This window comes from Anas platyrhynchos, chromosome 7 (genome assembly GCF_047663525.1).
Source record: "Anas platyrhynchos isolate ZD024472 breed Pekin duck chromosome 7, IASCAAS_PekinDuck_T2T, whole genome shotgun sequence".
NCBI classification, from domain to species: Eukaryota; Metazoa; Chordata; class Aves; order Anseriformes; family Anatidae; genus Anas; species Anas platyrhynchos.
Window position 1 is genome coordinate 20,438,334 of NC_092593.1, and position 25,534 is coordinate 20,463,867.

General features: G+C 38.3%; 2 protein-coding genes across 6 annotated transcripts in view; one reads left to right on the top strand and one right to left on the bottom strand.

Annotated features, from left to right (window-relative positions):
• The first annotated feature begins 2,881 nt into the window (after positions 1-2,881).
• LOC110352620 (retinol dehydrogenase 7-like) lies at positions 2,882-13,437 on the top strand. The gene is given in 11 exon segments (XM_072040420.1): positions 2,882-2,963; positions 7,016-7,081; positions 7,084-7,203; positions 7,206-7,276; positions 7,278-7,320; positions 8,932-8,955; positions 8,958-9,077; positions 9,080-9,188; positions 11,268-11,358; positions 11,361-11,448; positions 12,325-13,437. Coding segments are annotated over 11 exon segments (1,065 nt in total). The 3' UTR covers positions 12,576-13,437.
• An 886-nt stretch (positions 13,438-14,323) lies between these two features.
• The window catches only part of LRP2 (LDL receptor related protein 2), a 117,992-nt gene continuing 106,781 nt past the window's right edge, over positions 14,324-25,534 (bottom strand). For 3 of the 5 annotated variants that reach the window (XM_072040913.1, XM_021272033.4, XM_021272034.4), the window contains exons 72-79: positions 24,742-24,832; positions 24,091-24,158; positions 23,813-23,933; positions 21,486-21,615; positions 19,060-19,179; positions 18,858-18,965; positions 16,921-16,992; positions 14,324-15,826 (exon numbers count right to left, since the gene is read on the bottom strand). In XM_072040913.1, the coding sequence (XP_071897014.1) occupies positions 15,665-15,826; positions 16,921-16,992; positions 18,858-18,965; positions 19,060-19,179; positions 21,486-21,615; positions 23,813-23,933; positions 24,091-24,158; positions 24,742-24,832 (872 nt within the window). In that variant the 3' untranslated portion in view covers positions 14,324-15,664. The remainder of the gene's footprint in view (positions 15,827-16,920; positions 16,993-18,857; positions 18,966-19,059; positions 19,180-21,485; positions 21,616-23,812; positions 23,934-24,090; positions 24,159-24,741; positions 24,833-25,534) is intronic. The other 2 variants (XM_072040911.1, XM_072040912.1) reach the window with 1 other exon arrangement.

Here is a 25,534-nt window from a genome sequence, read left to right on the forward strand (position 1 = left end):
ATTGCTTTATTTAATTTCTAAAGGTAAACCAGAGAGAACAAAGGAACTAATAAACTTTCAGAAATGGCTGTGACTTTTCAGCTCCTCCACCTTTTAGGTGCTTAGTTTGAGAACCCTCAGAGGTTCCAATTTTCACAAAGATCCACATGACAAAAGTATCCCAAGAAAGCAGAGAATGCAACTTTAAGCCCCCATAGCTGGAAGAGTTCTGTCATCTCTGGAAGGGGAAGGAATGGAAACAGGGCCTTCCTCTGAGAGAGCTGAGCTCTTGCAGTATAAACTAGCAAGGACAGCAGGAAGTCTTCTTCCCAATGCTGATTTTTTTTAGCACAGTAATGCCTATTTTGAGGCCAACGAAAGAAAGGTGCAGTTCTAACTGGAGACAGAGCAAAATAAAATGCCTGAATTGTTCGGATGGTTGCAGTTCACATCATGTCCCACTTGCAGGACTCTGCAAACCTTGGGTGAGGCATTTTCCTGGTAATTATGCTAAATCCTGAGGATCTGTAAAGTCCAGCTCTACCCTGTGTTGTAAAGGATCTGTAGCTACAAAAGTGGATCCAGCTACAGGGACACAATGCCTGCAATTTATGTACTAAAGAGCTAACGCATTACGTTTTTGTTTTGTTGTTGTTGTCGTTGTTTTGTTTTGTTTTTAATTGGAAGTTATTTCTGGAAGTTATTTCTTGGCATAATAATAACCTTGTGTTTTGTGAGCTGCAGACCAGCTCTTCTCTTGTTCAGCTCCTGACAACACAAGTGCCTGCTACAATCCGGCGCTGCTGGAATTCATCATGACAAAGCAGCCAACAAACACATAGACCCCACCTCACACCTGCACATTGCTCAGGAAGTCATTTCCCACTGCCATGGAAACTGGCCTGCAACCAAAAAAAAAAGAATGCTTTCCCCACCCTAGTGAATTTGGCTAAAGAGCAAGTTACCCAGTGGCTATTGTCGGCTTTCGATTTACTTTCTTCAGAGCCTGCAGAACACTTTTTTTTTTTTTTTTTTTTTTTACTTTTCTCAGTGCAGCTTATGCTTAAGCTTTAGTGTGATCATTTCATTTAGATCTCAGTTATCTGAAAAGGTCATTCTTTCCAGAGAACATTTGAAGTGAATACCTTTGAACTACCTATCGGTGGCATTGCTTTTGTCAGTTTGATTTTACAAATATTTTCATGCCAAGCCAAGTAATAGAAAACTAAGCTCTCTTCATTTAACACAAAAGCCAAAGGCTGCTGTATAAGCTGTCTGGTGAGCTAGTGGCTTCCCTGTCCCAATCAGCATGAGCTGTTAGTTGTCCAGGCATGAGCTCATTCCATCTCTGTCACTGAAAAACTTGTCTCCTGCAGAGCAGGCAGCATGAGGCCCTAGAGATATGAATGGTGTCACCTGAACTTAAAGCCCTGTCAGTACCTCAGACAGAGTCTCATTCTCTCTATAGACAAAGTTAAAGCATTTTTTCCACCAAGATTACTCAGCTGAAAGTGATTAAAGAAATAAAACAAAGAAAGTAGAAAATAACAACACCTGCTCTTTAGAAATCAAAGTTTGGCTGGCTTATGTCAGCCCCTGTCAAACCACTATCAGCTGCTGCAAGACCCTAGCAATGCAATGGTTAGAGTAAAGTTTAAAAAGAATTTGGGACAAGACACACTAGCTGTAAATATATTATTTAAATTAGCAATTCAGGAAAAATATCAGCTGCTCATTGCAACTGCTAAGACACTTTTTACTGTATGAAGGGCCAGATTCTGGTGGCATGTTCTCTACCAGCATGTTTTCCAAGATGCTAAGCAGGATCTATGCAGCTTTCTGCAGTTCCAAGGCAGAATACTGAGCCTAAATCTGCAGCAGAGAAACTGCTTTTAAACTTTGCCTCCTATATTTGTGTGGCAGAGGACTGCTACCTGCAACAGCAAGAATCCTGGCCTGACACTGCTGGATAAATGTTCATCTGCAACAGACTTTGCCTGCTGGTAGCTGGCTGTTCTATGGTCACTTCAACCAGACAGCAGAGCCTGTTGTTTAAATCAGGTCAGACAGGACTAGGCAGAGGAACCAAAGAGGGAAGGAACCTGCCCACAAAGCAGAGGACAAACCTTCTCTACAGCTCCTGGCAGGGGTCCCCAGCCAGGCTGGGCAGCCTCTGATTGCCACAGGCGGGTCATCTGCTCAGGGCCAGATCACTTCCAGCTCCATCCTGCAACCGCGTCTGGATTCCCCAGCTTTAATTTTCTTCTTATTCAGTTAGCTTCAGATCAATTTTCATCAAAAGCTTATTCATTCATTCTACCACTGAGAAGGGTCTCTGCACAAGCCTCCTCTCTTTCTGCAACACCTGAGAGTGAAGGCCACGCAGCGCTAATGGGGAGGAGTGACAACTGGGGGAAAGGAGCTATGCTTGCACTTTCAGACAAGAGCAGCTGAATCACAAGTGCCCAGCAGACTCTGGGTCAGGTAGCCAACAAACTACCAAGCAGTCATATGTTAAGAGTCTTTTTTTCATGCAAATTGCAGAGCTTTTTTTTACTTGCACAGTTGGTAGAATTCAAATTTTATTTGACAAATATTGCTTAGTTACTCAGGCAGTTGATTTGTTTAAAGTACCATAAAGCTGCCCCTGGCCTAGAGCAAATAATTTTGTCCCTGAGAGCTGACAAACACATGGATACATCTTCCTCAATCTTTGTCCCCAGAAGACCAAGTCCTACCAAGAACAATTCTCTCACATGCAGGGGTAAAGATGCAGATCTGAACCAATCCCAGTTAAATCAATGGGAAGATTCCTGCTGGTTTCAACACAATGCACAGGTCAGTCCTTCCCAACTAAGTTAATTCTCTCTAGTGATTCTGGGCAGTCCCCCAGGCTTTACGGATGACTACATATAGCCAGCAAAGCTTATACAACAGAGGTAGGATAGTCAGGGATGGAGCTTATCATGGAGGATTAATAGCAAGTAAGTCCCTAAGATAGAAGCATCACAGCACAAGTCATTAATTATTAACAGCAAGGAGAAGGACTGTGTCAGCCAACATAAAACCATGACACAGAATTTACAGAGGGATTTTTCTGAAAACTACCACCACACACGTGTTGGTGCACAAGCTTATGAGTTTGTCTCAAGCAGTTTCTATGTTCTGACACGGGAAATAACTGGTGAAGTCAACTTGTGAGCACCTGGAGGTACACGGTGAGCTTACACGTCTCCCCAGAATGTGAGCACCAGTGCAAGAACAGAGCTCATGTCTAACATTACAGTGAGCAGTACCCATTATACGCATTTGCAGAGTAGCTAAGAGAACAAATTAAGCACTTGTTTTTGAGTGCATGGATGAGAGAGAACATGTGGTCTCTTCCTTTAGGAAGGATTTTAATCACTTGTTGCTTATCTAAGCACCTACAGGTGCTGAATAAAACGCTAACTCAGTAATGTTCTTCAGAACATCTGGAATCTTTCTTGACTTCTCTATTTTGAATGACTGGTTCAGTCACCTAAGAGTTTACAGGGCTTTATTTTCCCTGTGTTTTTTACCAATGATGTGGTAAAAAAAAAAATCTGAACTGCAAGCAGTTCAAGGAAAGATACAGTCATGCTGAGAAATCAGCCCTCATTTCACCGGACTGAGTTCACCTCCATGCAAAATACTGAGGAGGAGAGTTTGGGTATGTATTTCTTTTACAATGACAGATTAAGGATGATCTTAAGTTACTTGCTGAACTGAACTCTCACACTGTCCTCTTTACACAGCCAGCAAAAAAAGCACCTCTTTCCTATGAAACACAAGTGCAAAGCCCTGCACGTGCAGGAATAGCTCACGTAAGAGTGGGAGACATGATGTGTTTGTACTTGTTCAGTTTGTTAATTGAAAACTAGAGGTTTTGTAGCACTGGCAGGGTGGCTGATTATTAAAGTTTGTACTTTGCAGTATCTGCAGAGCTGCTGGGTGACCTGTCAGAGCACTGCCTGACCAACCTAAACCTTCCCCCAAGGGTTACATGAGTGCTACTTCTGAAGAACAGAGGCCATACACTTCCCTTTGCCAGCTCTTCCTCAGCATGCCAGGTAGGCCACACTACGCCATAGCAGAGCACTGACTTCTGCAGGTTTTGCACTGTAAGCACAGTGGTGGATAAAGAAATCCAAGGTGTATCCAGACCCCAAACCTCACCCGGCCTGTGGTTCTCTGGCACAACTGCCCAAGCACACCTGCTGCGAGAGTAAAGCAGTAACGTGCCCCTTCAGCAGGGTCTACGTGCTTCAGCTTCCTATACTGCAAGGAAGCAGAGGGATGCTGCATTTTGCAGTCACCTAAGGATCTAAAAAGGGCTCTCAGTGTAGTCACGCTGCTTTTCCTTAAAATCAATTGCTTTTATAATGGCACTTGTGTGTGCGCAAGAAGCCAAGCTCCATCCCAGGAGTTCTCAATTTGCTAGGCAAATATCAGCATTTTAATGGGAAATAGAATTTGCCTTCAGCTATTTACTGGCTACACTAGTAATCAGAATTCAATATTTCTGGAAATATCTCAAAACTTGAAATACCAAGCTGACATTTTCCCTGGAAACACGCTCTTTGCCACTACAGGCAGCTATTTCAAAATTGTTATGCCCCTGACAGAGAAGAGGCTTTTTAGTGCTGCAGAATTATCAGACAAGAACTATTTTCGTGCAACACTGCACATTCACAGAACTAGCCAATTTTCTTGGAGGAAAATTTTAACTGGAACTGTTTCTGATTCCGACCCAGTCTCCTTTCAGCAAATAAGACGTCATCTAGCAGAATAAATACTGGCAAAAGGCTCCAGGAGAGAAAAGCCCGCCACGGTGCTAAGCACCAAATGTCCAGGTGCTGTTGGAGAGGGAGCACTGGATGCCTGGTGGCTTTGGGACTGCAGGCTATGGACACAGCCCAGGGCTCAGGGGGAGGGATGAGCAGCGGAGGCTCCACACACAGCACTGCCCTCTCAGCTCTGTGCCTTACAGATCTTCTGTGCCAATTACTGCTTGTGAAATTCAGGCACTGGTGCTAACCAGAGCAGTTCCAGGTGTTCCTCTTAGAGGAGTCAAGTGTGCAGCCTGGCCAGACTTCAGAGAGCCCCTGCTACAAGCTGAACCAACTTCTCTGTAGTGTTTTAACGGTGCTTTGTCAGAGCACACTCTAAGTCCTCTCACAAAATAAATGTCACCGAGTGAAACATTACAACAATGATTCCAAAGTGCACACATTCAGGAGCATTGTGATCCTTGTCAGATTTTACAGGGACGTTCACAGCAAAAAAGCCAAGTATCCAGCTGAGGTACCAGAACTAGAGGGCCAGTTTTTTTAGCCTTGACACAACAGGGAGACAGGCTGCTAAAACAACTGGTGCAGCCCAGAGACCAATCTAACACCCAAAAACTTTAATGAAGCCGTCCTGCAGACTGCAGTGGAAGGAGAAACAAACTCTTATCTGCATATATTTGCTTAACATTTTCATATCAGAGAGAGTTAACCAGTAGCTCAGAGGTCCATATCCACAGCTACAGAGGCATCCAACTAAGTCAAACAACATTATTAAGTGGCAATGAATATTGTCACTGGTCATGTATCAGCTGTGTCTGAGGTCATTATTTAATGAGTCCAACATTCATTCACTATCAGATTCTGAGACTCTGTCCACTCCTACTTGATTAGATGATGGTGGAATTTAAAATCAAAATAAACCCAAATCACTTCACTAACTCAGCAGGATCAAGAACACCAGAAGGACTCTAGCAACCAGCCCTAATACAGTGAGTTTCCTTTACCATACATGTTTTAAGGTATGAAGGATGTCACACAAAAATCAGCCAAAGGAATGCTTAACTTCAGACATCTGTGAGTTACAGAAAAATGTAATAAAACACCCCTTCCTGATAGAGTACTTGCAGCATTTAAAAATAATCATAAACTCATTTTTTTTTTATGTATCAGTTCATTCTTTGAATACAATCGCGTCTGCATGTGTACACGTATGTAGGTAACTACAGCCTAAGTCGCTACTCAGCATCTGTACAAAAGTTTCTCTTCAGCAGGATGTCTGGAAGATGCTGATCAGCCTTCCCATATATATGGGTTTTAATTAATTTAGTTTAATTCTTGCACAAAGCAAAAGTACAAATAGAAAGACAATAATCAATTGTAGATTCCAATGGCAAGAACTGCATTCTACACTTATCAGAACTCTTTGTAATAGGTAAACAGTATCTTCCTCACCGGAGTCAGGAAACCTTAGGTTCCCTCAGTGCTTTTTTGAGGGCAGCATCTCCATGCACTTCCCCATTTATTTATGCAAACATAGTTCCCATGTAATATATTCTACTTCACCCTGTACCAGCACTTGACAGAGAATGAGGAAGTAGACAGAAGGCTCAGAGATTGTCCCAATGTCTCTTTTGTCTAAGGAGGAGAGAGCAAATGGGTCACCGTCACACAACACAAATCAGTCTGCAGACCCACTATTACAGTTTTGGCTTTTCTGGTCATCCTTGGGCTCAGTCTGCTTCCAGATTAGAAAAGCAGACTGGGTGGCATCATACAGACAGTCAAAGAGAATTGTCCTTTTTCACAAAAGAATTCCTCTCTTTCCGGTATTAGCACAAATAAATGCCAGAGTTCACAAAAAAGAGACACCACCAGACACTCCTCCGAGAACTGACGCAGTCACTCCTTTTAGTCTGAAGCATCCTGAAAGGACGGGGCTGACTAGGAAGATCGGCAAGTAAAACTTGCAAACAGTAGAAAACTGTTGAAAAGGAGGTCAGGAGAAGGTTTTGCCAAGGCATGTATTATTCATGGATCACAATTATATTGTGCCAAAGCTCTTAACCCCTGCTCTCCTCTAACTTACAGCGAGCTGGAAGGGCTGCAACCAGAAACAAAGCCCCTTACGGGAACTCAGTCTAAGGAAGCTGGAGGATGAGCCAAGCATGTCTACTTCATTGCATTTCCAGATCACTAACTTATTTGCTAATAGCCCTCACTTTCAGACTCACTGCACACAGCAATTTTGGCTTCCATACTTTCCCTCGTCATTTACTGGCTCATCAGAGACAGCACAGAGTGAGAAACCTGAGTGGAAAGTATGTCTTCAGAGCAGGCTGTGGCAGCAGACTTAGAAGTGCACTGCCTAAATGGCTTGACAAAAGGGAATTTTGCGTCATTGCTGCATGTAGCACAGAAAGAGAGGCCAAGAGCTATGGTTCTGCTTCTCGCTCTCCCTAATGGGCTTGGCTGATTCCAGCAGCATTCGCCAGGGCTGTGGTATTTGTGATAGAGGAGACTGCTGGCAAGGGTACATGGCAAGGTCAGTTACCAGAAAAATAACGCAGTAAAACCAAACCTGGTCTAGCTAAGAATTCTGGAGCCTCTCTGCTACCCGCAGAGTTTTTCCTCTTTCTGATAAAACACATTCTCTCTTCAATTCTGTCACTTCCCAGTTCAAAAAGATTCTCTTCAGCAATGTTTCTGGGCTTACCCACACTTTTCGTAACAGGGTGCCTACAAATCTAGCTATTCAAACTAGATCATCCCCAGGTGTGTTTTTCAGGCTCTTTTTGGTGCAGTTGAAGAATCTTGTCAGGAGGAGGGTGCTAACTTTTACTAGAATGAACTTTCTGGGCAATAAAACTAGCTCACCCAATTGAAAACAATTGACACAGGGCTCTTTAACCACTCCTGTGGCAAACCAAATAGTGTTTTTGCATGGCTGAATAAGTCTGATTTTTGTAATGCACACAATATCAACTGCACTACCTGTAATATCTAAATGCCTGCTATTTCAGTCAGTTTTCTTAGAGTTGTTACACATGGAGCTGCTGTCATGCATCTCTGAGCAATTGTCTAGAACAAAGGAAGAGCTTGTCTCTGGATAGCCATGAGTGGAGTTAAAAGGCGTGGCCTAAGTTCTGGTTTTGGCACACAATGATATAAGATCTGCATGGTAAATATATTCAACTGTGACAATAAACATGTTTTTTTTTTCTCAGTGCTGACAGCTCAGATCATATTGTTAAGGACAGCCAAAGGGGGTCAAAGCACTGCAACTACCAGCTGTACCATGCAGTTGTATCAAATATTCAATAAGCTGATTAATTAATTAAGTAGCTGAAACAGAAAAACAAACAAACAAACAAAAATACAACAAAAAACAGTATCTTCTACCAATACAACCTTGTCCCCTTATCATGCAAAGTTCCAGACCGTCCTTGAATGCAACAAATGAAGGCAAGATCAAAATAATAATTTGAGCTTACCTCCTCAATGTTGCTGGTCCTCTGCAGGTTCCTGCTTCCAGCGACGCGTTCCCAGTCAGGGTAAGCGCTGCTAACTTCGTCACCTCCTTCTGACACCTTCTACAGAGACTGAGCTCTGAACCTTCAGCCTCTCCTTCCAGGCACAGGCTGTCCTCTCAGAGGCGTCACTATTTATCTAAAGCTCCTCAAGTAATTTATAAGGTAGTAAAGCAGCATTATCAATACACAGGGTTAAGCTAATATTTTTAGAAGCATTGACTAATTCTGCATGTTTAGTTTAGACCTTTAGACCCCAACCCAGGAAAATCAGCCTTTCCACTTTTACCTAGACTCTTCAGTTTTCACAAGTGCACATTAGGAGCCCACATACTTCAGTGGATAATAGACCCAGTACAGTGGCCTCTATCTCCAACTGAAAATATTTTCCTTTAATATTTTACCCATATTCTTTTAGAGTCATTGCCTAAATTCAACAGAAATTTTGCCAGGTGTACAGAGTAGATTTAGACTTTTACAATCAGGTCCCAGGCAGCTGTATTCATCTCGCTGAAGTTTTTGCAGAGCGTGTGCTTGGCTCCCAATACTACATCTGAAACCCTAAGGTAAGATATCACCACATACAGAAATAAATGATTTTGCAATCCTTGTAGGGCTTGTTGGCTTGGTGAGCAATACTTAAGAAGAACACCTGTGGCACCCACTGACTGGCTGGGAATTGATGACTTCCACTCAGTGCTGGACATTAATCTACTGGGATTGATTGAAACCATGCTCAAGCTTCTACCACTTCTGAAAAAAATGAGGGAACAGTAGTCAATTTAATCGATGCCAAAGGCCTCATGGCATTTGTCGGAGGTGGCTACAGCCTGTCCAAATGGGGCATGGAAGCTTTCTCTGACATCTTACAGTGAGTACTTAAAAATATATGCATGAATCTAATAATGGATTCTGAATGTGCTGAGGAAGAGTGACTGTATGTTTGCCTCTTCCATTTTCTCTCTAGAAATCTTGCCTAAATAGGGAAAGTAAAAGAAAAGGGTGTTGGGCACTTGTTTGGGCGTTCAATCTCCAGTGCTATGAACACAGCCACCAAGAAACCACTATGGGAAACATTTGCCTAACATGGACAAATGGCTAGCATGCAGCTATCAATCCCATGAATCCACTGCATACACAAAAGCTGGGCAAGTTGTACTTAGTGTTTATAGGCTGCTTGGTATATGCTAAATTACCAGATATACATACATGAAGCACTAGGACCTTAGACATGTTGCATTTCCTGCCTAAGGATTACAAAAGTGTACATTCACATATCTTTCACTGAAGCCTGTTTGAATTCCTTTTATAAAATATATTTAGTAGCATACAATCATGGTAATAATTATTAGCAGCCTGGTGTTGTGGTTCTGATACATACTCTTAGATCTCTGAGCTCTTCCAAGCTGCCGAGGTATGCAAGGCCCTTTTTCAAGCTCTTCAGACGCCACAATCAAACCATGGGGGCGCCATGGGTCTCCCATCTGGAAAGCCTATCTGCCTTGGAGAAGACATTTGACTTCACAGCAGGGATCTAATTCTCAGACACTGCAGTCTTCAATGTCAATCCTTTTCTGCTGGTCCTACCCTGAAGGCCCTGAGTAGTCTTTTTATGTTCTCAAAGCTCAATGATGGCTTTCTATACTTCCTCCACTTCTGTGGATGGATTGTCCCTGTCAAATCAGTTCTGAAACTAATCCAAAGATAACCCAGTCACCCTGGCTTCATTTTGCAGCTCTTTTGCTGGGGAGTTCATTCCAAGTCTGATGTAAACATAAACAGTCACTTTGCACTTGGCCTGCTACTGTCTTATCACAACATTACTACATTCTCCACTCTAAAGTCTATTAATTCATGAAATATGCTCATGCAGCAATTAGGGAAAATTAGCTGATTTCTCACCATGCACTGAAAAATCCACTTGTGCAGAGCTGGCAATTCAGTTCCCTTTCCCCTACTATTGGTTCAAGAACCTCGGTACCATTACATATAATGCTAGAATTTTTACGGAACAGTGGTGAACAGAAAGCCTTAAATCTTCACATGGTTTCAGTAGCAGAGTACTCGTTCCTCCCATTTAACAAAGTTTTATAATCAGTTCATAATTACACATCATTTCTAGCAATCAGATTATCAAATGTACTTCTGAAAATTAAGGTGAGCGGCCTTCACTGAAACGTGTTGTACTGCCTTGGGATGGCTGAGGCATAGCTCAACAGGCCAAGTCTTCACAGGGTCTAAGAAAGCTGTTTGCAAACAATTACGAATGCTTATATAAAGAAAATATATGCTCTAATATAATATAATATAAACTAAAGACTAATGTACACATGGTCCATTCCTTTGCCATGCTTCAAAACCCAGCTGCCTGGGTCTCCGCAGTTGTCTGACAGGACAGAGAGGCCATTTTTGTTCTGAAGGAGTCGCATTGTAACTCATACTACACACAGGGAACCAGATTACCAGAAGCCTACTGACCCTACTGCACTAACACTTAACCATTCAACCATAGCCATTTCACTATAAAGTACAGAAAAAAGTTCAAATCCAACTGAAAATTTTGCTCACCTTTACTTTTTCCCAAGCACTTTAATAATCTGCTTCTGCTGGAAGATGAAATACAAGAAATAGACAAAGTTTTAGTTTGATAATACAAGGTTCAGAGGGAAGCAGCTGTTGCATCATTTGCAACAATGCAAAAGAGATCACACAGAAAAGTTGCAAATCTACTTAACACTGCTATTTCTCAGAGTTAATTACCTCCTGTGCTTTTACAGTGATAGGTAGTGCATTATGAAGCTAATTTAAACATCCCATAAAATTGCTCTGACATTTGAAGACAAGAACCAAAGTCTCAAATATTAATTTATGTGACAGACTTTCAACTTACATGTTTTACGGTTATGCCATTATTTAGGGATTGGTATTGTGTTTTTTCTTCTTCTTCTAGGATACAGACTCAGCATTTTGGAGTGAAAGTAAGCATTGTTGAGTACAGTTTCTTTTATTCAGGAGTAGTTAATTCAGTAGTTAATTCGGATTATCATGGAGCAAGTCCTACCTCTCAAGACATTGGAACAGGTTGACTCCTGGTATTACAGATACCTATGGAGAAAAACACTTTTCTGAATGTAAGTACAAAAAGGGCTGTATGAAGGCTCAGGGGGGTATCATTAATGTCTATACATACCTGAAGGGAAGGTGCAAAGAGGATGGAGCCTGGCCGTTTTCCATGCTGCCCAGTGACAGGGCAAGATAGGACAAACTGGAACACAGGAGGTCCGATCTGAACATCAGAAAACAGGTTTTCTGTTCGATGACCGAGCACTGGGAGGGGTTGTGCACAGAGGTTGTGTAGTCTCCTCCTTGCAGACTACAAAAGCCACCTGGACAGGATCCTGGGCAACCTGCTCTAGGTGGCCCAACTCGAGAAGGGTTTTGGACAAGATGACCTCTGGATGTCTCTTCTGACCTCAACCACTTTGTGATTCTGTGAACATTTGCTGGATTTCAGAAACTTCTGTTAGGAATTCACTTTACTGGAATACATGTATGTGCATGGTAGATGAGGCCTGTTCTATTAGTTTCTCTAGGAGACTGGTGAGATGTTTCTCTAGGAGACTGGTGAGATGTGAAGGCCCACTATCTTCCTTAGTTCTGAGGTACTTAGAGGCAGAATGTCCGGGGGCAGGGGGAGTTAATTGGTATGACTGTTCATTAAGCTTATGACTTACTGAGAGCTAAAAATTTCAGCTGCACTTACAGTAGGAAAGATCTGGCTCACAACACGGGCCACAGAAGTTTCTATTTACCTGGTTCTTGGGTATTTTGTAGCACTTGCTGGTCTCTGCTCTGCTGTAGCTGTACCTCTCTGAGTACTTAAGCCAGTAGTTTAAAGTAACCTGCATTATCCATCTACAGAAGCTGTTGCCAAACCTATAAATGTAAAGAATCTTCTCACAGAGAACACTGAATAAATACTTTCAGGTTTATTTTCTTCTTTGCAGACAGAAAAGCTCAAAGATCATCAGCGAAAAGACTGTGCAACTCTGGTATTTCTAAGGTCATAAAATGCATGGAACATGCCCTGATAGCAAAGTACCCCAGGACATGATATGAAGCTGGATGGGATGCAAAGTTCTTTTGGCTGTTTGTCTCCTATGCCCAATGCTGTTTATCTGACATGCTACTCTCTATGATGTTTCCAACTCGAACAGCTACTGGGAGTTCATTTCCTGGAGTTCTAACCAACATTTAACACTGAACTACATCAACTTTATGGAAATAACTTAATCCTTTTAAAACTAGTTGTCCTCCTCTTTACCAGTTACTAAGCTGCTTAAATTCCCTTCAGAGAATGCTTTTTTCCCCTACTTACCAAAAATTCCTGAGTTTGGAGATAGACTTGTAAATTTACTTTTTTGTGCTCAGAAGTGATAGATCTGAAGTATATACATTCATATAGTATTCAGCTATAAAGCTGGCTAGTACTACTCACCCGACAAAACATTTGATGTGCTTTTTGTTATTTAAAAAAAAAAAAAAAAAGAATCTGTTTTTCAAGTAGACTTCATCAACATACAGGTTTCCACTGAATTTGAAATAAAACACTGGTCCACTCATGTATCTTATACTTGTACCTTACAGAATATTATTTACTCACACAATCATCTATTTTATGGCATTTGGTTACAGTCATATTCAATAGTTGCTGAACTTCACAAGCTTCTGAATTCAAGAAATGAAATCAAATAGTAACAAAGCCCAGCTATTGCAACATATTCCAAAAATTACAATTGCAGAATTTGACCACATCTAATCACCTGACTGTTCAACTGTGCACAGATAAAAACACAAGCTATTTTATCCAAACAGAGCAATACTTATATTTTACTACTTGTACTTTTAATACTTAGTCCTAATATTAGTATAGTTTATGGGGGAAATATTAAAATATATAAATATATAAATATATACTTTTACATTTCTTTCATCCTTAATGTGCTTTGTAGGTTAAAAGGATAATTATTTCACCAATTAGATAAAACAGATCATTAGTGTATGCTACAGCCAATTAGTTTGACTGTACAAAGGGTGTGTTCAGAATGGTAAAACAGCAGTTGAAGTTACTGTGCCTCTTGAAGGCTATTTCTACCTGTTAAACTCCTGGCCAGAGACTGACATGGTAGTGTTCCTGGCGATTTGAAAATTGAAGGGGTAAAGGTTTTATTTGCTAAAGATCTGCGTTAGCGATTAATCATTAATGTGCAATTCAATTAAGCTTACAAAAATACCATGTGCAGGTCAGAACACCAAATGTAAGAAAAGCAGTTTCATCACTCAGTGTGTGTACTGGGGGGCAGGGCACCTGCATGTGTATTAGCACGTGCAAGAAAGGGTCAGAATATAAAAACAGTTTAGTACTGTTTAAGTATTTCACTGAGGTTCTATTCTCTAGCAAATGACTTCAAGAATTTATTTTAGCTCTTGGCATGATAAATATCTGCAGTTATAGTTCTCTCTGCCTGGCCTGACAGCTGTAGAGAAATATACATTGAAAAAATTAACTGTTATAATTTATCAGCCCTTTAGTGGCCAATTACAGATGCGCTGAACTCTAAAGACTGGCCCTCTTTCAAACAACAGAATGAGTCCAAAATTCAGGAGTTCAGCCAGGGATTAGCCATAAGGGAAAAATAAATTAAGTGAAGGCTAGAATCTAAAATTTCTGTTGAAAAACAACCCAAAAAAAATTACATACTCAGATGAATACATTGTGGTACACTACAGAGTGGAAGAAGCCCATTTAAAGTTTAGGAATCGTTTGCCAACAAGTATATTAAAGGATCAAATTTACATACTACCTACCTTTAGAGTTTCCCAAGAATGGTTTTCTTCAACATCTGAGAAGTTAAAATTCTTACAGGGAAAAAGAAAATCTCTGTCTATAGTCTCCAGACTAACAAAAGTACACAGAGCATTGACAAAAAAATTATGGAATAGGGATATGATAAAATAATACATTTATTAAATTTATTCAGCAGCATAATTTTCCAGTTGTCTTTTCTAATCAAAGTACATTACAAAATAATTAGAAGCATTCTAATTAGAAATAGCATATATTTTGAGAACTTGGACATAAAACAATCAAATAACAGAAGTCTCAATGATTGTAATTTAGGAATCTTTAAATTATATGAGTAGCTAGCCAGGAATGCCAATAACGTGTTCCTGCAGTGGTACTCAAAATTTCCTCAAATAGTTCATGCTGTGGAAACTACCTTGCCTAGTTAATAGAAAAACTGGTAAGACATACAGCATATACTGATAGAAGGTTACGGAAATAAGCAGATAACTACAAAGACTGCATTAGTAGAAATTGTTTCCCTTTCTATTAATGTCCACCTCAGGAAATAAATAGTCAATAAAATTAAACTTTCACATTTAAAAAACTGAATCATTTCTTAAATGAAGCAGTATAGTTTGTATTTTGCCGTTTGGAAATAAGCTGTTATAGAAGTTTAGCTACTTCATTTAATAGTACAAATGACTTTCAGAGATTCCAGATAAGAACAAAGCTATTCCACTGATGATCAGGAGAGAATCTCATTAAATTACATACTCATGACACTAAAATCTAAATATATCAAATCTTTTTAAGAACACTATTAATGGAATGGTTTTAATGGAACCTAGAGGAAAAGTACATCTTATGGATTGAGAGGAAATTGTTTTATCCCAGGCAGTTAAAATATTGTAGGAACAACATTTTGCGCAGGTAATTACTCAGCATAATAATGCTGCATTGACTTCTCCATCTTTTGTTTAGATAAACAGAGACACCCATTTCTACATCCAGTAGTAAATTAAACAGGTGGTAAACATGCCCAGAGCACCAGTAGAAGTTTTAAAAGGTGCCATTATGTATTCAAAAGGTCCCGTAGATCAATAATGCTTCTATATTCACTTTGTATTTTTAGTTTAAACCTTTATATAATGAATTTATCCCTAAAAATGCAACCAATTTCATACAGGTTTCTACTAGGAACATCAACAAACAAGATAATCTTTGAAATTTACAAATGTACAATATATTTATAACATTACTTTCAGACAGCTTCAGTGCAAAGATATACATATAGTAAGTACATCATGATAATTGTTCATAAAAATAGCAATTGGCAATTTTGTCAAAAAACAAGGCATAGCTTCAACATACATCTCCAGCCACTGACTAAAAGATGTATATGTTTTTATAAAGCATTTGAATGTGAACCTTACTCTTCTGTTTATAAAAAATATATGTGCAAATGGATGTGTCTCATTTTCCCTAAATCAGTTACCTACTTACACAACAGAGTCCTCTTTAACAAGACTGGCTGTGTCTTTAAATGTATCCTCTGTTGCTGTATAAGCTAATGGCTGGTCTCTCTTCAGAGTAATCTTGGGAGGCAGTGAAGGAGAGGGAGGAGGGACGTTTTCTGTGTCCTGTTGCCGTTCCTTTTCCATCTGAAACAATAAACATAAAATCAAAGTTTACATTCTAATGTACAAAATATCCAGCCTTAACTTTCAGAAATGTCAACTAGCTATTCAAATATTTAGCTGAAGTGTCACAGTATATGTTATTTCTGCAAGTCACCACCTGTAAAAGAAAGTCAAATGCTAATTCTACCTCAGAAGGTACAGCTGAGGAGATAAGCTACTCCAAACCTTCTCTGCACACTGCTACTTCTGTTTTAATGGTTAATGTCAGGAGTAACTCGATTTGTCTATATGCACATACCTGAGTGTAGACAGCACTAGCAGTACTACTGTTTGTAAATCATTATTTACAAACTTCTAAGCTTTGGGGAAGTAAATCCTCTGGCTTCCTGAACTCTCTCACCTTGTTCGGGCATCACTAGAAACCCAAATTTTCCATAAAATGCAGCTAAGTTTTAGTCTCATGACTGTGCAACTGAAGTTCTTAGGTCATTTAGGCTTTCTGTAAATTTTAAACTGTAAGATGAAAAAAGACTGAAATTACTGGATCAAGTCAGTAGAACTTAAAGTCTTCACACCCAACCATGGGAGAATTCCTCCAGCACACATAGCAGTAGCTGGCATAACATCTTAAAAGAACTGGCTCCTTTGACTGCATGGATGGAAAAAATTGGGCTGTTATGGAAGCAGGGCTGCAGTATGCAGAGCCATTCAATTTTTGTGCTATGCTGAATCCAGGAATGAGAGGGCACTAGACACTTTATCCCCAGTAGTACAACAGTCTTTCACTTGTGCTGGGACTCTGAGCTTTACTACAATGCACCCACAAGTGGAAACCAGCATGAGAGATCCTGGAGCAGGAGGTAGACTCTGTGCTTGGGCTGGGAAAGCTGGGAGGTGGGCAATGCAGCTGTGCTGCCAGCTGAGAACCTCATTTTGTACAAGACTTGATAATTTCTCTCTCAAAACTGCTTCAGTACCATCTTGACCTGGGCTGGAATGTGTGTTCTGCTTCACTTAGCAACAGAATCTACCCATATCCTTTATCCTCTAAAAGCAAGAATGAAGTCCTGCAGTACATTAGCTGAAAAATAGCATTATACAATTTTAAGAAATACCTCTGCATATATTGGGTTTTCAAAATTAGTGTTTTGTTTCGTTTTTCTCTTGAAGAAACTCCACTTTGATTCCTGAAACATAAAAATTATTAGAGCTTTATACATTTTTTTCTATTTCTCAGCAAAATGACAGCACAGTTGACAGATTTCACCTTCCTTGTCTGCTAATTTGGTGATTTCAGCTGGATGTTCTCATACTGACATGTAATTTTAATTAATTGCACTCCTTTAAATATTTCAAGGCCTGCTCAAGTTTGAGTTCTAACAATCTTTAGCATGATAAAATGTATGTGCAAGAGAAAAGGTGCACTGTCTAGAACCCTTTCTCTGCAGATGTAAGTATGAGTCTTATTTATTTCAACCACTTCAGAGACTCGTCACAAAAAGCAGGAGGCCACAACTAATATTTAAAATATTCATTTATACCACAATAATATAGACAGCTTCTACTTTCTCACTAGTCAACCAGCCTCACTACATTGTTCAATAGATGTTTCTAGCAAAAGAAAAATAAATTCATCTTTTATTATCAAATTATATAAATTTTATTTATATAATAAACTTTAAGTCATACTATGCTTTAGTGTTCAAGGTTACCTCTTTAAATACTTTGCTATGTCATTCAAGTGACCCCTCCTTTAGTCTACATTATCCTTTACTATTGATTGTGTTTATCTGTTTGAAAGAACATCGAAACCTCAAATGAAATGAGAGCTTTTTTTCTTTTTTTCTTAAACGAGGCATCTTCCCAAAGAATGTACATTTAAAATGTGATAGGAAGTAGGAAGGGAAACAAAATGGTTACATAATGCATCCAGTGCAATCCAACAGACATCAAAAGATGGACTACACATGAGGCCCAAGTTTCTTCTCTGCTGGATAATCAGCTATGGTTACTTTACCTGTAGCAGTATTCACAACACTAGACCAAAAGTGACTAACTTAATTCAGGAGAGCCTATCATTCCAGAAAAACAGGTCAAAGGGGAGAAAAACTGACTTGAAAGCAACGTAAGAGAAATTACTGAAGGACATGAAACTGCAATAGCAGGTTGAAGGAGATGTCATTTCAAAACTCATCACAGATACTTTTAAGTGCACAAGGTGTGAAGATAGTCCTGCAAACAAGCCGCCATCAGCACAGATTGATTCTAAGACATAAATATGTATCTTCCTTTAATCATGAATAATCTAGATGAGGTAATACTTTAATCGTGACTGTTAAAATGTCCTATAAGAATACAAAAAAATGCTCTAAATATCCTTACTATTAATTTAAAATATAGATAAAGTTACAAATAAATGTGAAAAGACACTGACAGTACATTGCGACCAAATGTCTTGTTTCAATTTTCAGTACCAAAAAGAACTGTGTTTTCACTGTTTTAAGCAAATATGCACTTTTTATTGTTTTTTAATTTTCACATTTTATAGGAAAAATATACTCTGCTGCTTCTATCAAGGTGTAATTCATCAGGGTTTTACAAATTCTTGTTGAAAACACGAAGTAAAATCTCAGTTATAATCATTTCTGCTCTGGAACAATGCCAATTTACAGCTCTTACAATACAAGTTTCAAACTAGTATCTGCCCTCAAAATGAAGCACAACACATGGTGCAAGGAAATCCTCTGTTCAAATCTATCATCTTCAAAATATCTTGGTGTGCCAAGCAGAAAGGGAGTCTTAATCTCAACAGATTCTTAACTGCATGCCATGGGCCCTTCTGTGCTTGCATTCCTTTCCTTTCAGTTCCTGACCAGTTCATGAAATCTCGTAAATATAGCCTGGTTAGTTGGACTTGATGCAGATTTTGTGCCAGCTCCATAGGATTATTTAAACAGAATAGAAACTATAATGCAGTTTCCCTAACAATTCAGTTCCTCTGATTTGGAGCACAAAACAGACAAGGCTGCCCTAGACCATGCATATATACTACCTGAGGTGCATCCGTACTCTGAGGAGGTTCCTTTGGACTAGCAGATATTACAGAGGCGTATACAGGATTTTCAAAATTTTCATTTTCCTTACTACCAACTGCTGTTACCTGTAGGAGGAGAAGAAAAATTAACTTTCCTCAAACAAGAAGAGGAGGTCAAAAGGAAAATAAAGGGTGAAAGGCAAGCCTAAGTTTATCTTACATGTGTTGGTTGAACAACTGTAACTGCACTGGTCCCACTGGCTCCACTATCTCTGGTTGTATACATTGGATTTTCAAATGTGATTGGCTGTTTCCCTGACTCTACTGCAAAGTTTTCATTCTAGGAAGATAAAACAAACAAACAACAACAAAAAACAGTTACTACAGCACAATAAACATGTCTGTACTCTTACAAAAAACTAACTAGTCCAATTCCCCATTTCTGGGAAACACCCATGTTTACTGTCACAAAGGATTAGACAAAATCTAGCATACATGTATATTAAAAGCGTAATATTAGCTTATTATCCACTGTTTTACTTTCTGGCTTAGCAGCATGGACCATTGAATGATCCAGTACAAATCTGTTTCCTACCTAGACAGAAAAAAAAAGAAGAAAAAAAAAAACTGTTGAATAGCTGACTCAAAGTATTTTATGATGAGGAAAGATGACTCCCAAAAATCACACCTTCAACACACTGAAAATATCAAACAAAGCATAATTAAAAAAAAAACAAAAACATAAATAACATAATAATCATTTAATTTCAGAGGCTTCAAACTGACACACAAATTAACAAGCATTATCTTAAGTATATGAGAATTGGATTAATTAATTTTGTCCCAGCAGAGAGATTGCTATATTTTTTGAGACAAAGGAGAAATGCATCCCCTGAGTTAGAACACAAGACTTATGTCAGAAATAAAATGTTTTACTTTTTTTTTTTAATCAAATCTCTTATAAATTAATATTTTGCCATGTATAAACATTGTGTGGATAGCAAGTACTTCACACATACAGTGTCAAACATAGAGCTCAGCAACAGTGCTCGCAGCAGGTGGGCAAATGTGCTGACATGAGTATTTTGTAAGAAAACAGTTAGTGCCACATAGGTGTAGCCACCCAGGGCTAGCCAGCCAAGCATTATCAGGTAGAACGATAATGCAAACAAGTACAAAATCCTACCCAGGCTCCCTTATCCTACCCCTTGTCACAGACCCATCACAGGAATAGTGGGGACTAATGCAGGAATAGTACATTAGCAAGTTCTTTAAACCTGCCTCACTTCTACAAATGACTGCCTCACTTGTACTACCTAAGTATACCTCTTTACCATGCAGTTACCCTCCTGTTTGTTCCCTCAAATTAGCCTACCTTGGCTAAGAACAGCAACACTGAAAAATATCCCCCCAACATCCACTTACGCAAATGTAATATTAAAATTTTAGGAGGAACATCCCACAGTTCTTTGCTGCTATAAACCAAACCCTTTGAATTCTTTCCCAGAGATGTACACAACATTTTGGTTTTAATCTGAATATATAGGGTGAAATAATGACATTTAAGTAGAACTGACTGGTATACAAATCTGAATGTTAATAGGAATGTAAAAAAATGCATCAGTTGGACTTCAGAATATGTTAATATTAGGCCAGAAAAATTGAAAGTACCATAAAGTTTTTCCATGCATGAAAAAGACTTCAGGTAGTAATTCAAGCCAAATGTTCATGTGGTTGTTTCATTACAACAGCTGCTTAGTGTTAACAATTAATGTGCTTCTTTATTTAGAGAAAGGTCATGTGTACGTATTATGAGCTTGTCTTCGCTCATTTTATTTCATGTTAATTTACTGTCAGTTAAGTGTGAAATTTATCTTTAAAAGTTGAGGGATTTTCCAGTGAATATTTTGCAAGCAAGCACTTTTTATTCAAACATACTTGAGATTTGATTTGTAGAAGTAAAAATCTTTTAAGCATTGTACTTACTGTGGCAAAATGGGGAATAGTTTTTCCCACAGAAAAACTATACAGCATAGGAAACACAAAGACGTGCTATTTCTCAGATGTGTATAACAAAACATGGATGAAATAGAGTTCCACTTGATGATGTCCCCCAAATTATTAAACTTGATTTGCTTAAATTTGCTAAAATAAGAAGCTGCCCAAGTTGGTGATTTGCCGTGCTAAGTAGTATATTCTGTGGTTAGGCCTGAATTTTACCTCTGAATTCTCCAACATATACAATCTGAATTTGAAAACTGCATATTTCAACCTGTTCTGCAAAACACAAAGATCCTCAAGACACTCCTTGTTGCGCTATTTTTAAATGCCTAATTAATTCCCTGTATATTCACACAATATGCTGAAATAGTAAAGCAAGTGATACATCTAATTTATACCATATATATCTTGAGAAAAGGTAGTCACATTATCTTTTTAAGAACAGTCTGCATTTGTCCCTGCTTTCAATGTACAAAATCTATTTCAGGAAATTATCTATTAATGTTCACTTCTTTTTCTAGAACACATTTATCATCTCACTATGTTTTTTACATAAAAGATTTGCCTCTATCAGCAGAAAATGACATTAGAAGAACACTATTGGAAAAAAAAAAAAAAAAAAGCTATTTCCAAATTAAACCTTACCATCTGCATTGCTCTGTCTATAGCAGATTCTCCTCCAAAACCAGAGACTCCTATGTCCATGCTCACATCTGCTCCAGATCGGAAAGTTACCCCATTGCCATTTTCAGTAGATTTAACAAGACTACTTAAACTGCAAAAATAAAATAAAATATAAAATAAAATAAAATAAAATAAAATAAAATAAAATAAAATAAAATAAAATAAAATAAAATAAAATAAAATAAAATAAAATAAAATAAAATAAAATAAAATAAAATAAGAACATATTATATGGAAAGGAAGCTTGTAAAGACAGTTTCTTATAGTTGTCCTTCTAAACCATAGATGTCACTTGAAATTATTGCTGGCTATAAGCAAGCTAACAAGGGCACCAGCAGTTATATTCCAGCATTAGTTCAGCAGTTTCGTCTCACCTGTTTTCCCATTCAGAACGATCACAAATATCTTTTTATATGCCCATGCAGACATCAAATAGGCTCAAGAAATTACAGTTCCCCAAAATATAACTACATTTTGACTACTCTTACTTCAATGTTATTTACAGGCAAATGTATAACTTCACTCAGAAGTTCAAATTCATTGAAACTGATAAAAAATGAAGCTGCAATGGCTTGTACAAATGTGTGGATATAATTCCAACAACATGTATACTAAAAATGTTTATGCATGCAAATCACGAAGATACCTAAATGACACTGTTTTCATATACGCAAATGTTCAATCTGCATAGAGATTTACAGTGACCACAAGTACACATTAGGTTTGCATGAGAAATGCAAACATGAGAACAGGAACACTGTCAGTTTCAAAATAATAGGAGCAGCCAAAGGTAGTAGTGCGTAGCTAAACAGCAGAGCTTCTACCAGAACTCTGAGCATGGAACTTCCCAAAACTATGCAAACAACAAACTGCAGAGTTAACCTTTGAATTCCTTTTGCCCAATTTGCCATAAATTGAAGGAAGACAGCACTATTGAAATACTGTTTCCATTTGTGTGTCCTCACTGGAGGTGGCTTGTGCTAAAACTCTTGTCTACAGCTGGTGCTGTGTGTGTACACTTTACCAGATGGTCCCCCTAGGCACCAGCTGATTCAATTTTTAAAAACTTCAGTCTAGGATTCTCATATATAGAGAAGTCCCATGTTAAGGATAACAGCTAAGCCTGAGATAACTCTGCAGTAAATGGATGAGTTAACAGATTGAAGAGGGACTTAACAAGGGCAGCACTACAGCATATTTATGGGAGCAACAAAAATTGTGAATCAAGCCTCACAGACAAAAAAACTGAACTCTCTATTTCACATAGCCTCCCTTATATGACAAGTACAGTTGAACAGTAAATTTTGAGCCAGTGCATTACAATTTCTACTTGTTCACTATCTGATGATGCAGAAAATTTCCTTTTTGCAAAGTAGAAAGCAGGGAATTTCAGTGAGAAGCTTAAAAATCTCCTATAAACTCTTTGTTCTGTAGGGTTGATTTGCATGAAAATTTTGCCCCAATTTTACCACATCAGTTCATAAATTTAATTTATTCAGCGTAGTCATTGAGTGAGGAAGCAGTTATAACTACAGCCATATGACTGATTACAATAATTTAATCACATTGATTTAAGAGTTACTGCTGTGAAATCAGTGCAAAGACTTTGAAGACGTAGCTTTATGACTTTAAAAACACATAACTGGCTTGAAGATAAATAAAACTTTGGATGCATCACATTGTAACATCTTTTTCCAAACAAACTATTTGAAACCATTACAAGTCATATTACTTCATCTTCCTTTGATTTAAAACATCAAATATTTTTAAATTATATTTCACAAAGCTGGTTTTCACTGTATATGATGACTATTAGGAGTGCAGGCACCTACAAAAAGCCCACATTTCTCAGACAGAAACAAAGGTTTGCTACAATTGCTCCATGTATTTTTAAACAGATTAATACAGCACTGCAGAAGATCTCAGCCCCCAATGTTAAAAAGATCTCTTTGCCAGAACTGTCTTTCTTACACAATTTTGAAACAAGTTAAAACATATGTAACTATAGTCTTTTGTATCCTTCTGAACTGAAGGTCCAGTTCCAGATGAGGTAAACAATTTTCCCTAGTTCTGATTATTTAAAAACTAATTTGGAACGTGGAAGAGTTTGACAACAGTCGCTATGTTACTGCTTGCAATCAAAAATCCAATCAAATTGCTGCAATACTGCACCTCTATTTTCTAACAGAATTGGCACAAGACAAACAATGTGAATTTTTTAGAAATATTTAGGCATAAACATATTTTCAGTGTTCAGCCATTCCAGCTATGTAGCCTTTGACACATACCTTGGTAGTTTGGGAAGTGCTGGTAAAACAGAGCCTGTTCGTCTGTAGTTAAAAAAGCCTCCAACCGCTAACACTCCAATTATGATGATTAGTATGACTGTCAACAGCACTGCTACTGCTGCTATCAAAGACAGAAGAATAAGCAACATTCAAGCAAACATAGTTGACTGTAAAAAGTATCCCAGAGAATTAAAATCTTGGCCTTCCAAAGGCATCATAGTGAGTTATTACACATCCTTAGCTCAAAATATCAAGTGTAATATATACTTGAAGCTTACTCGTTCCAGGAGGCACTCCCTTTGACAATCCTATTTCACAATAATTCCCAGTGTAGCCATAAGAACACCTGTGAATACAAGTAGAACAGCTGAATGACTGACTTTTAAGTCTAGGATCTCAGTGTTATTATTATATTCTGTAATATTTATCCACATGCCATAAATTTTAACTCCATGCTTAGTAATGATATGTTTCACGGACTGTAAAGATAATGTCTGTTATCTGTTTAGAATTAAAAATGGAAATAAGTGCCCAGTGAGAAAAAGCTAGTCACTGAAGGCAAAAGATTTTATTTCAGTGGCGCATTGATGGCACCTAGTGGCTGTTCCAAGACACATTTACTGAGTATTACTCTTCATACAGGTTTGCCCTGTTGTTGTTTTTTCCCCAAACAGATGCATTGATTATTTATTATATTTTATTTTTTTTTTTTTACATTTTTTTGCATTACATTTTCCCAACAGATGCATAATTTATTTGCTGATATTTTTATGCTTGTATGTGTTTTTCTGTTGTTATTACCAACATACTGTTGCCTAAGTACAGCATCTTCTGAAGCATTTCCAACACATTTCAAAGCCTTGAATTGTTCTGTGTGACTAAATCAGCACAATCTGATGCAGAACTACCTTAACAACATACTGACTTACTTGCATTTCGGAAGACCACTTTCATCTATATAGCATGTTCCTCCGTACATGCACCTGCATGCTGGTGGCATTGTGGGAGGGGATTCAATAGCTGCAAAAATTGAAAGCCACATTTCAGTTATCAGGACATCTTCAGCCAAATAAATTATATTACAGAAAATGTTATTTATTTCCACAGACCTTATGTATACAAACTTACAGACTACCTTCATTATTAATTTTGCTTTTTTATGCACATATTTATTTTTATTTTTCTGCCAAATCAACTTATTTTAATTGAAGTAAAACCTCTTCTCAGAAAATAATGGCTTATTCAGTAAAAATAGGCAGAAGTAACTCAGAAGTTGCATGTGCCATCACTCTATTTTGTTCATGCAATGGAGCCCACCACCCCCCTTCAAAACCATCTATTCAGAAAGCAGCAACATTTCACCTCCTTCGCCCAAACTCTTTGATCCAAGCAGCTGGAAGAGTTATACAGAGAGGATTAAGAAGTGGTGATGCATTTATTTATGCAGAAAAACAGTGGATGGAAGTGAGTTCACAGCAATAAACAGCAAATAGGAAATTCCATCAACAGTGTTAATGATCCTTATTTAAAAGTGTATTGTACGCTTCCACTACTATTACATCACTTCACTAGCTCCTCCCTCTGCAGCTCACACCTTATGGCAATAGGAGACAGCATCATCATTTATTAAGAAAATGTAAGTCAGAGGTAAGGAGGTTAAGTCTGTGTTAAAAAAAAAAAAAAAAAAAAAAAAAAAGGAATTTTATCTTTTAATACAAAAAG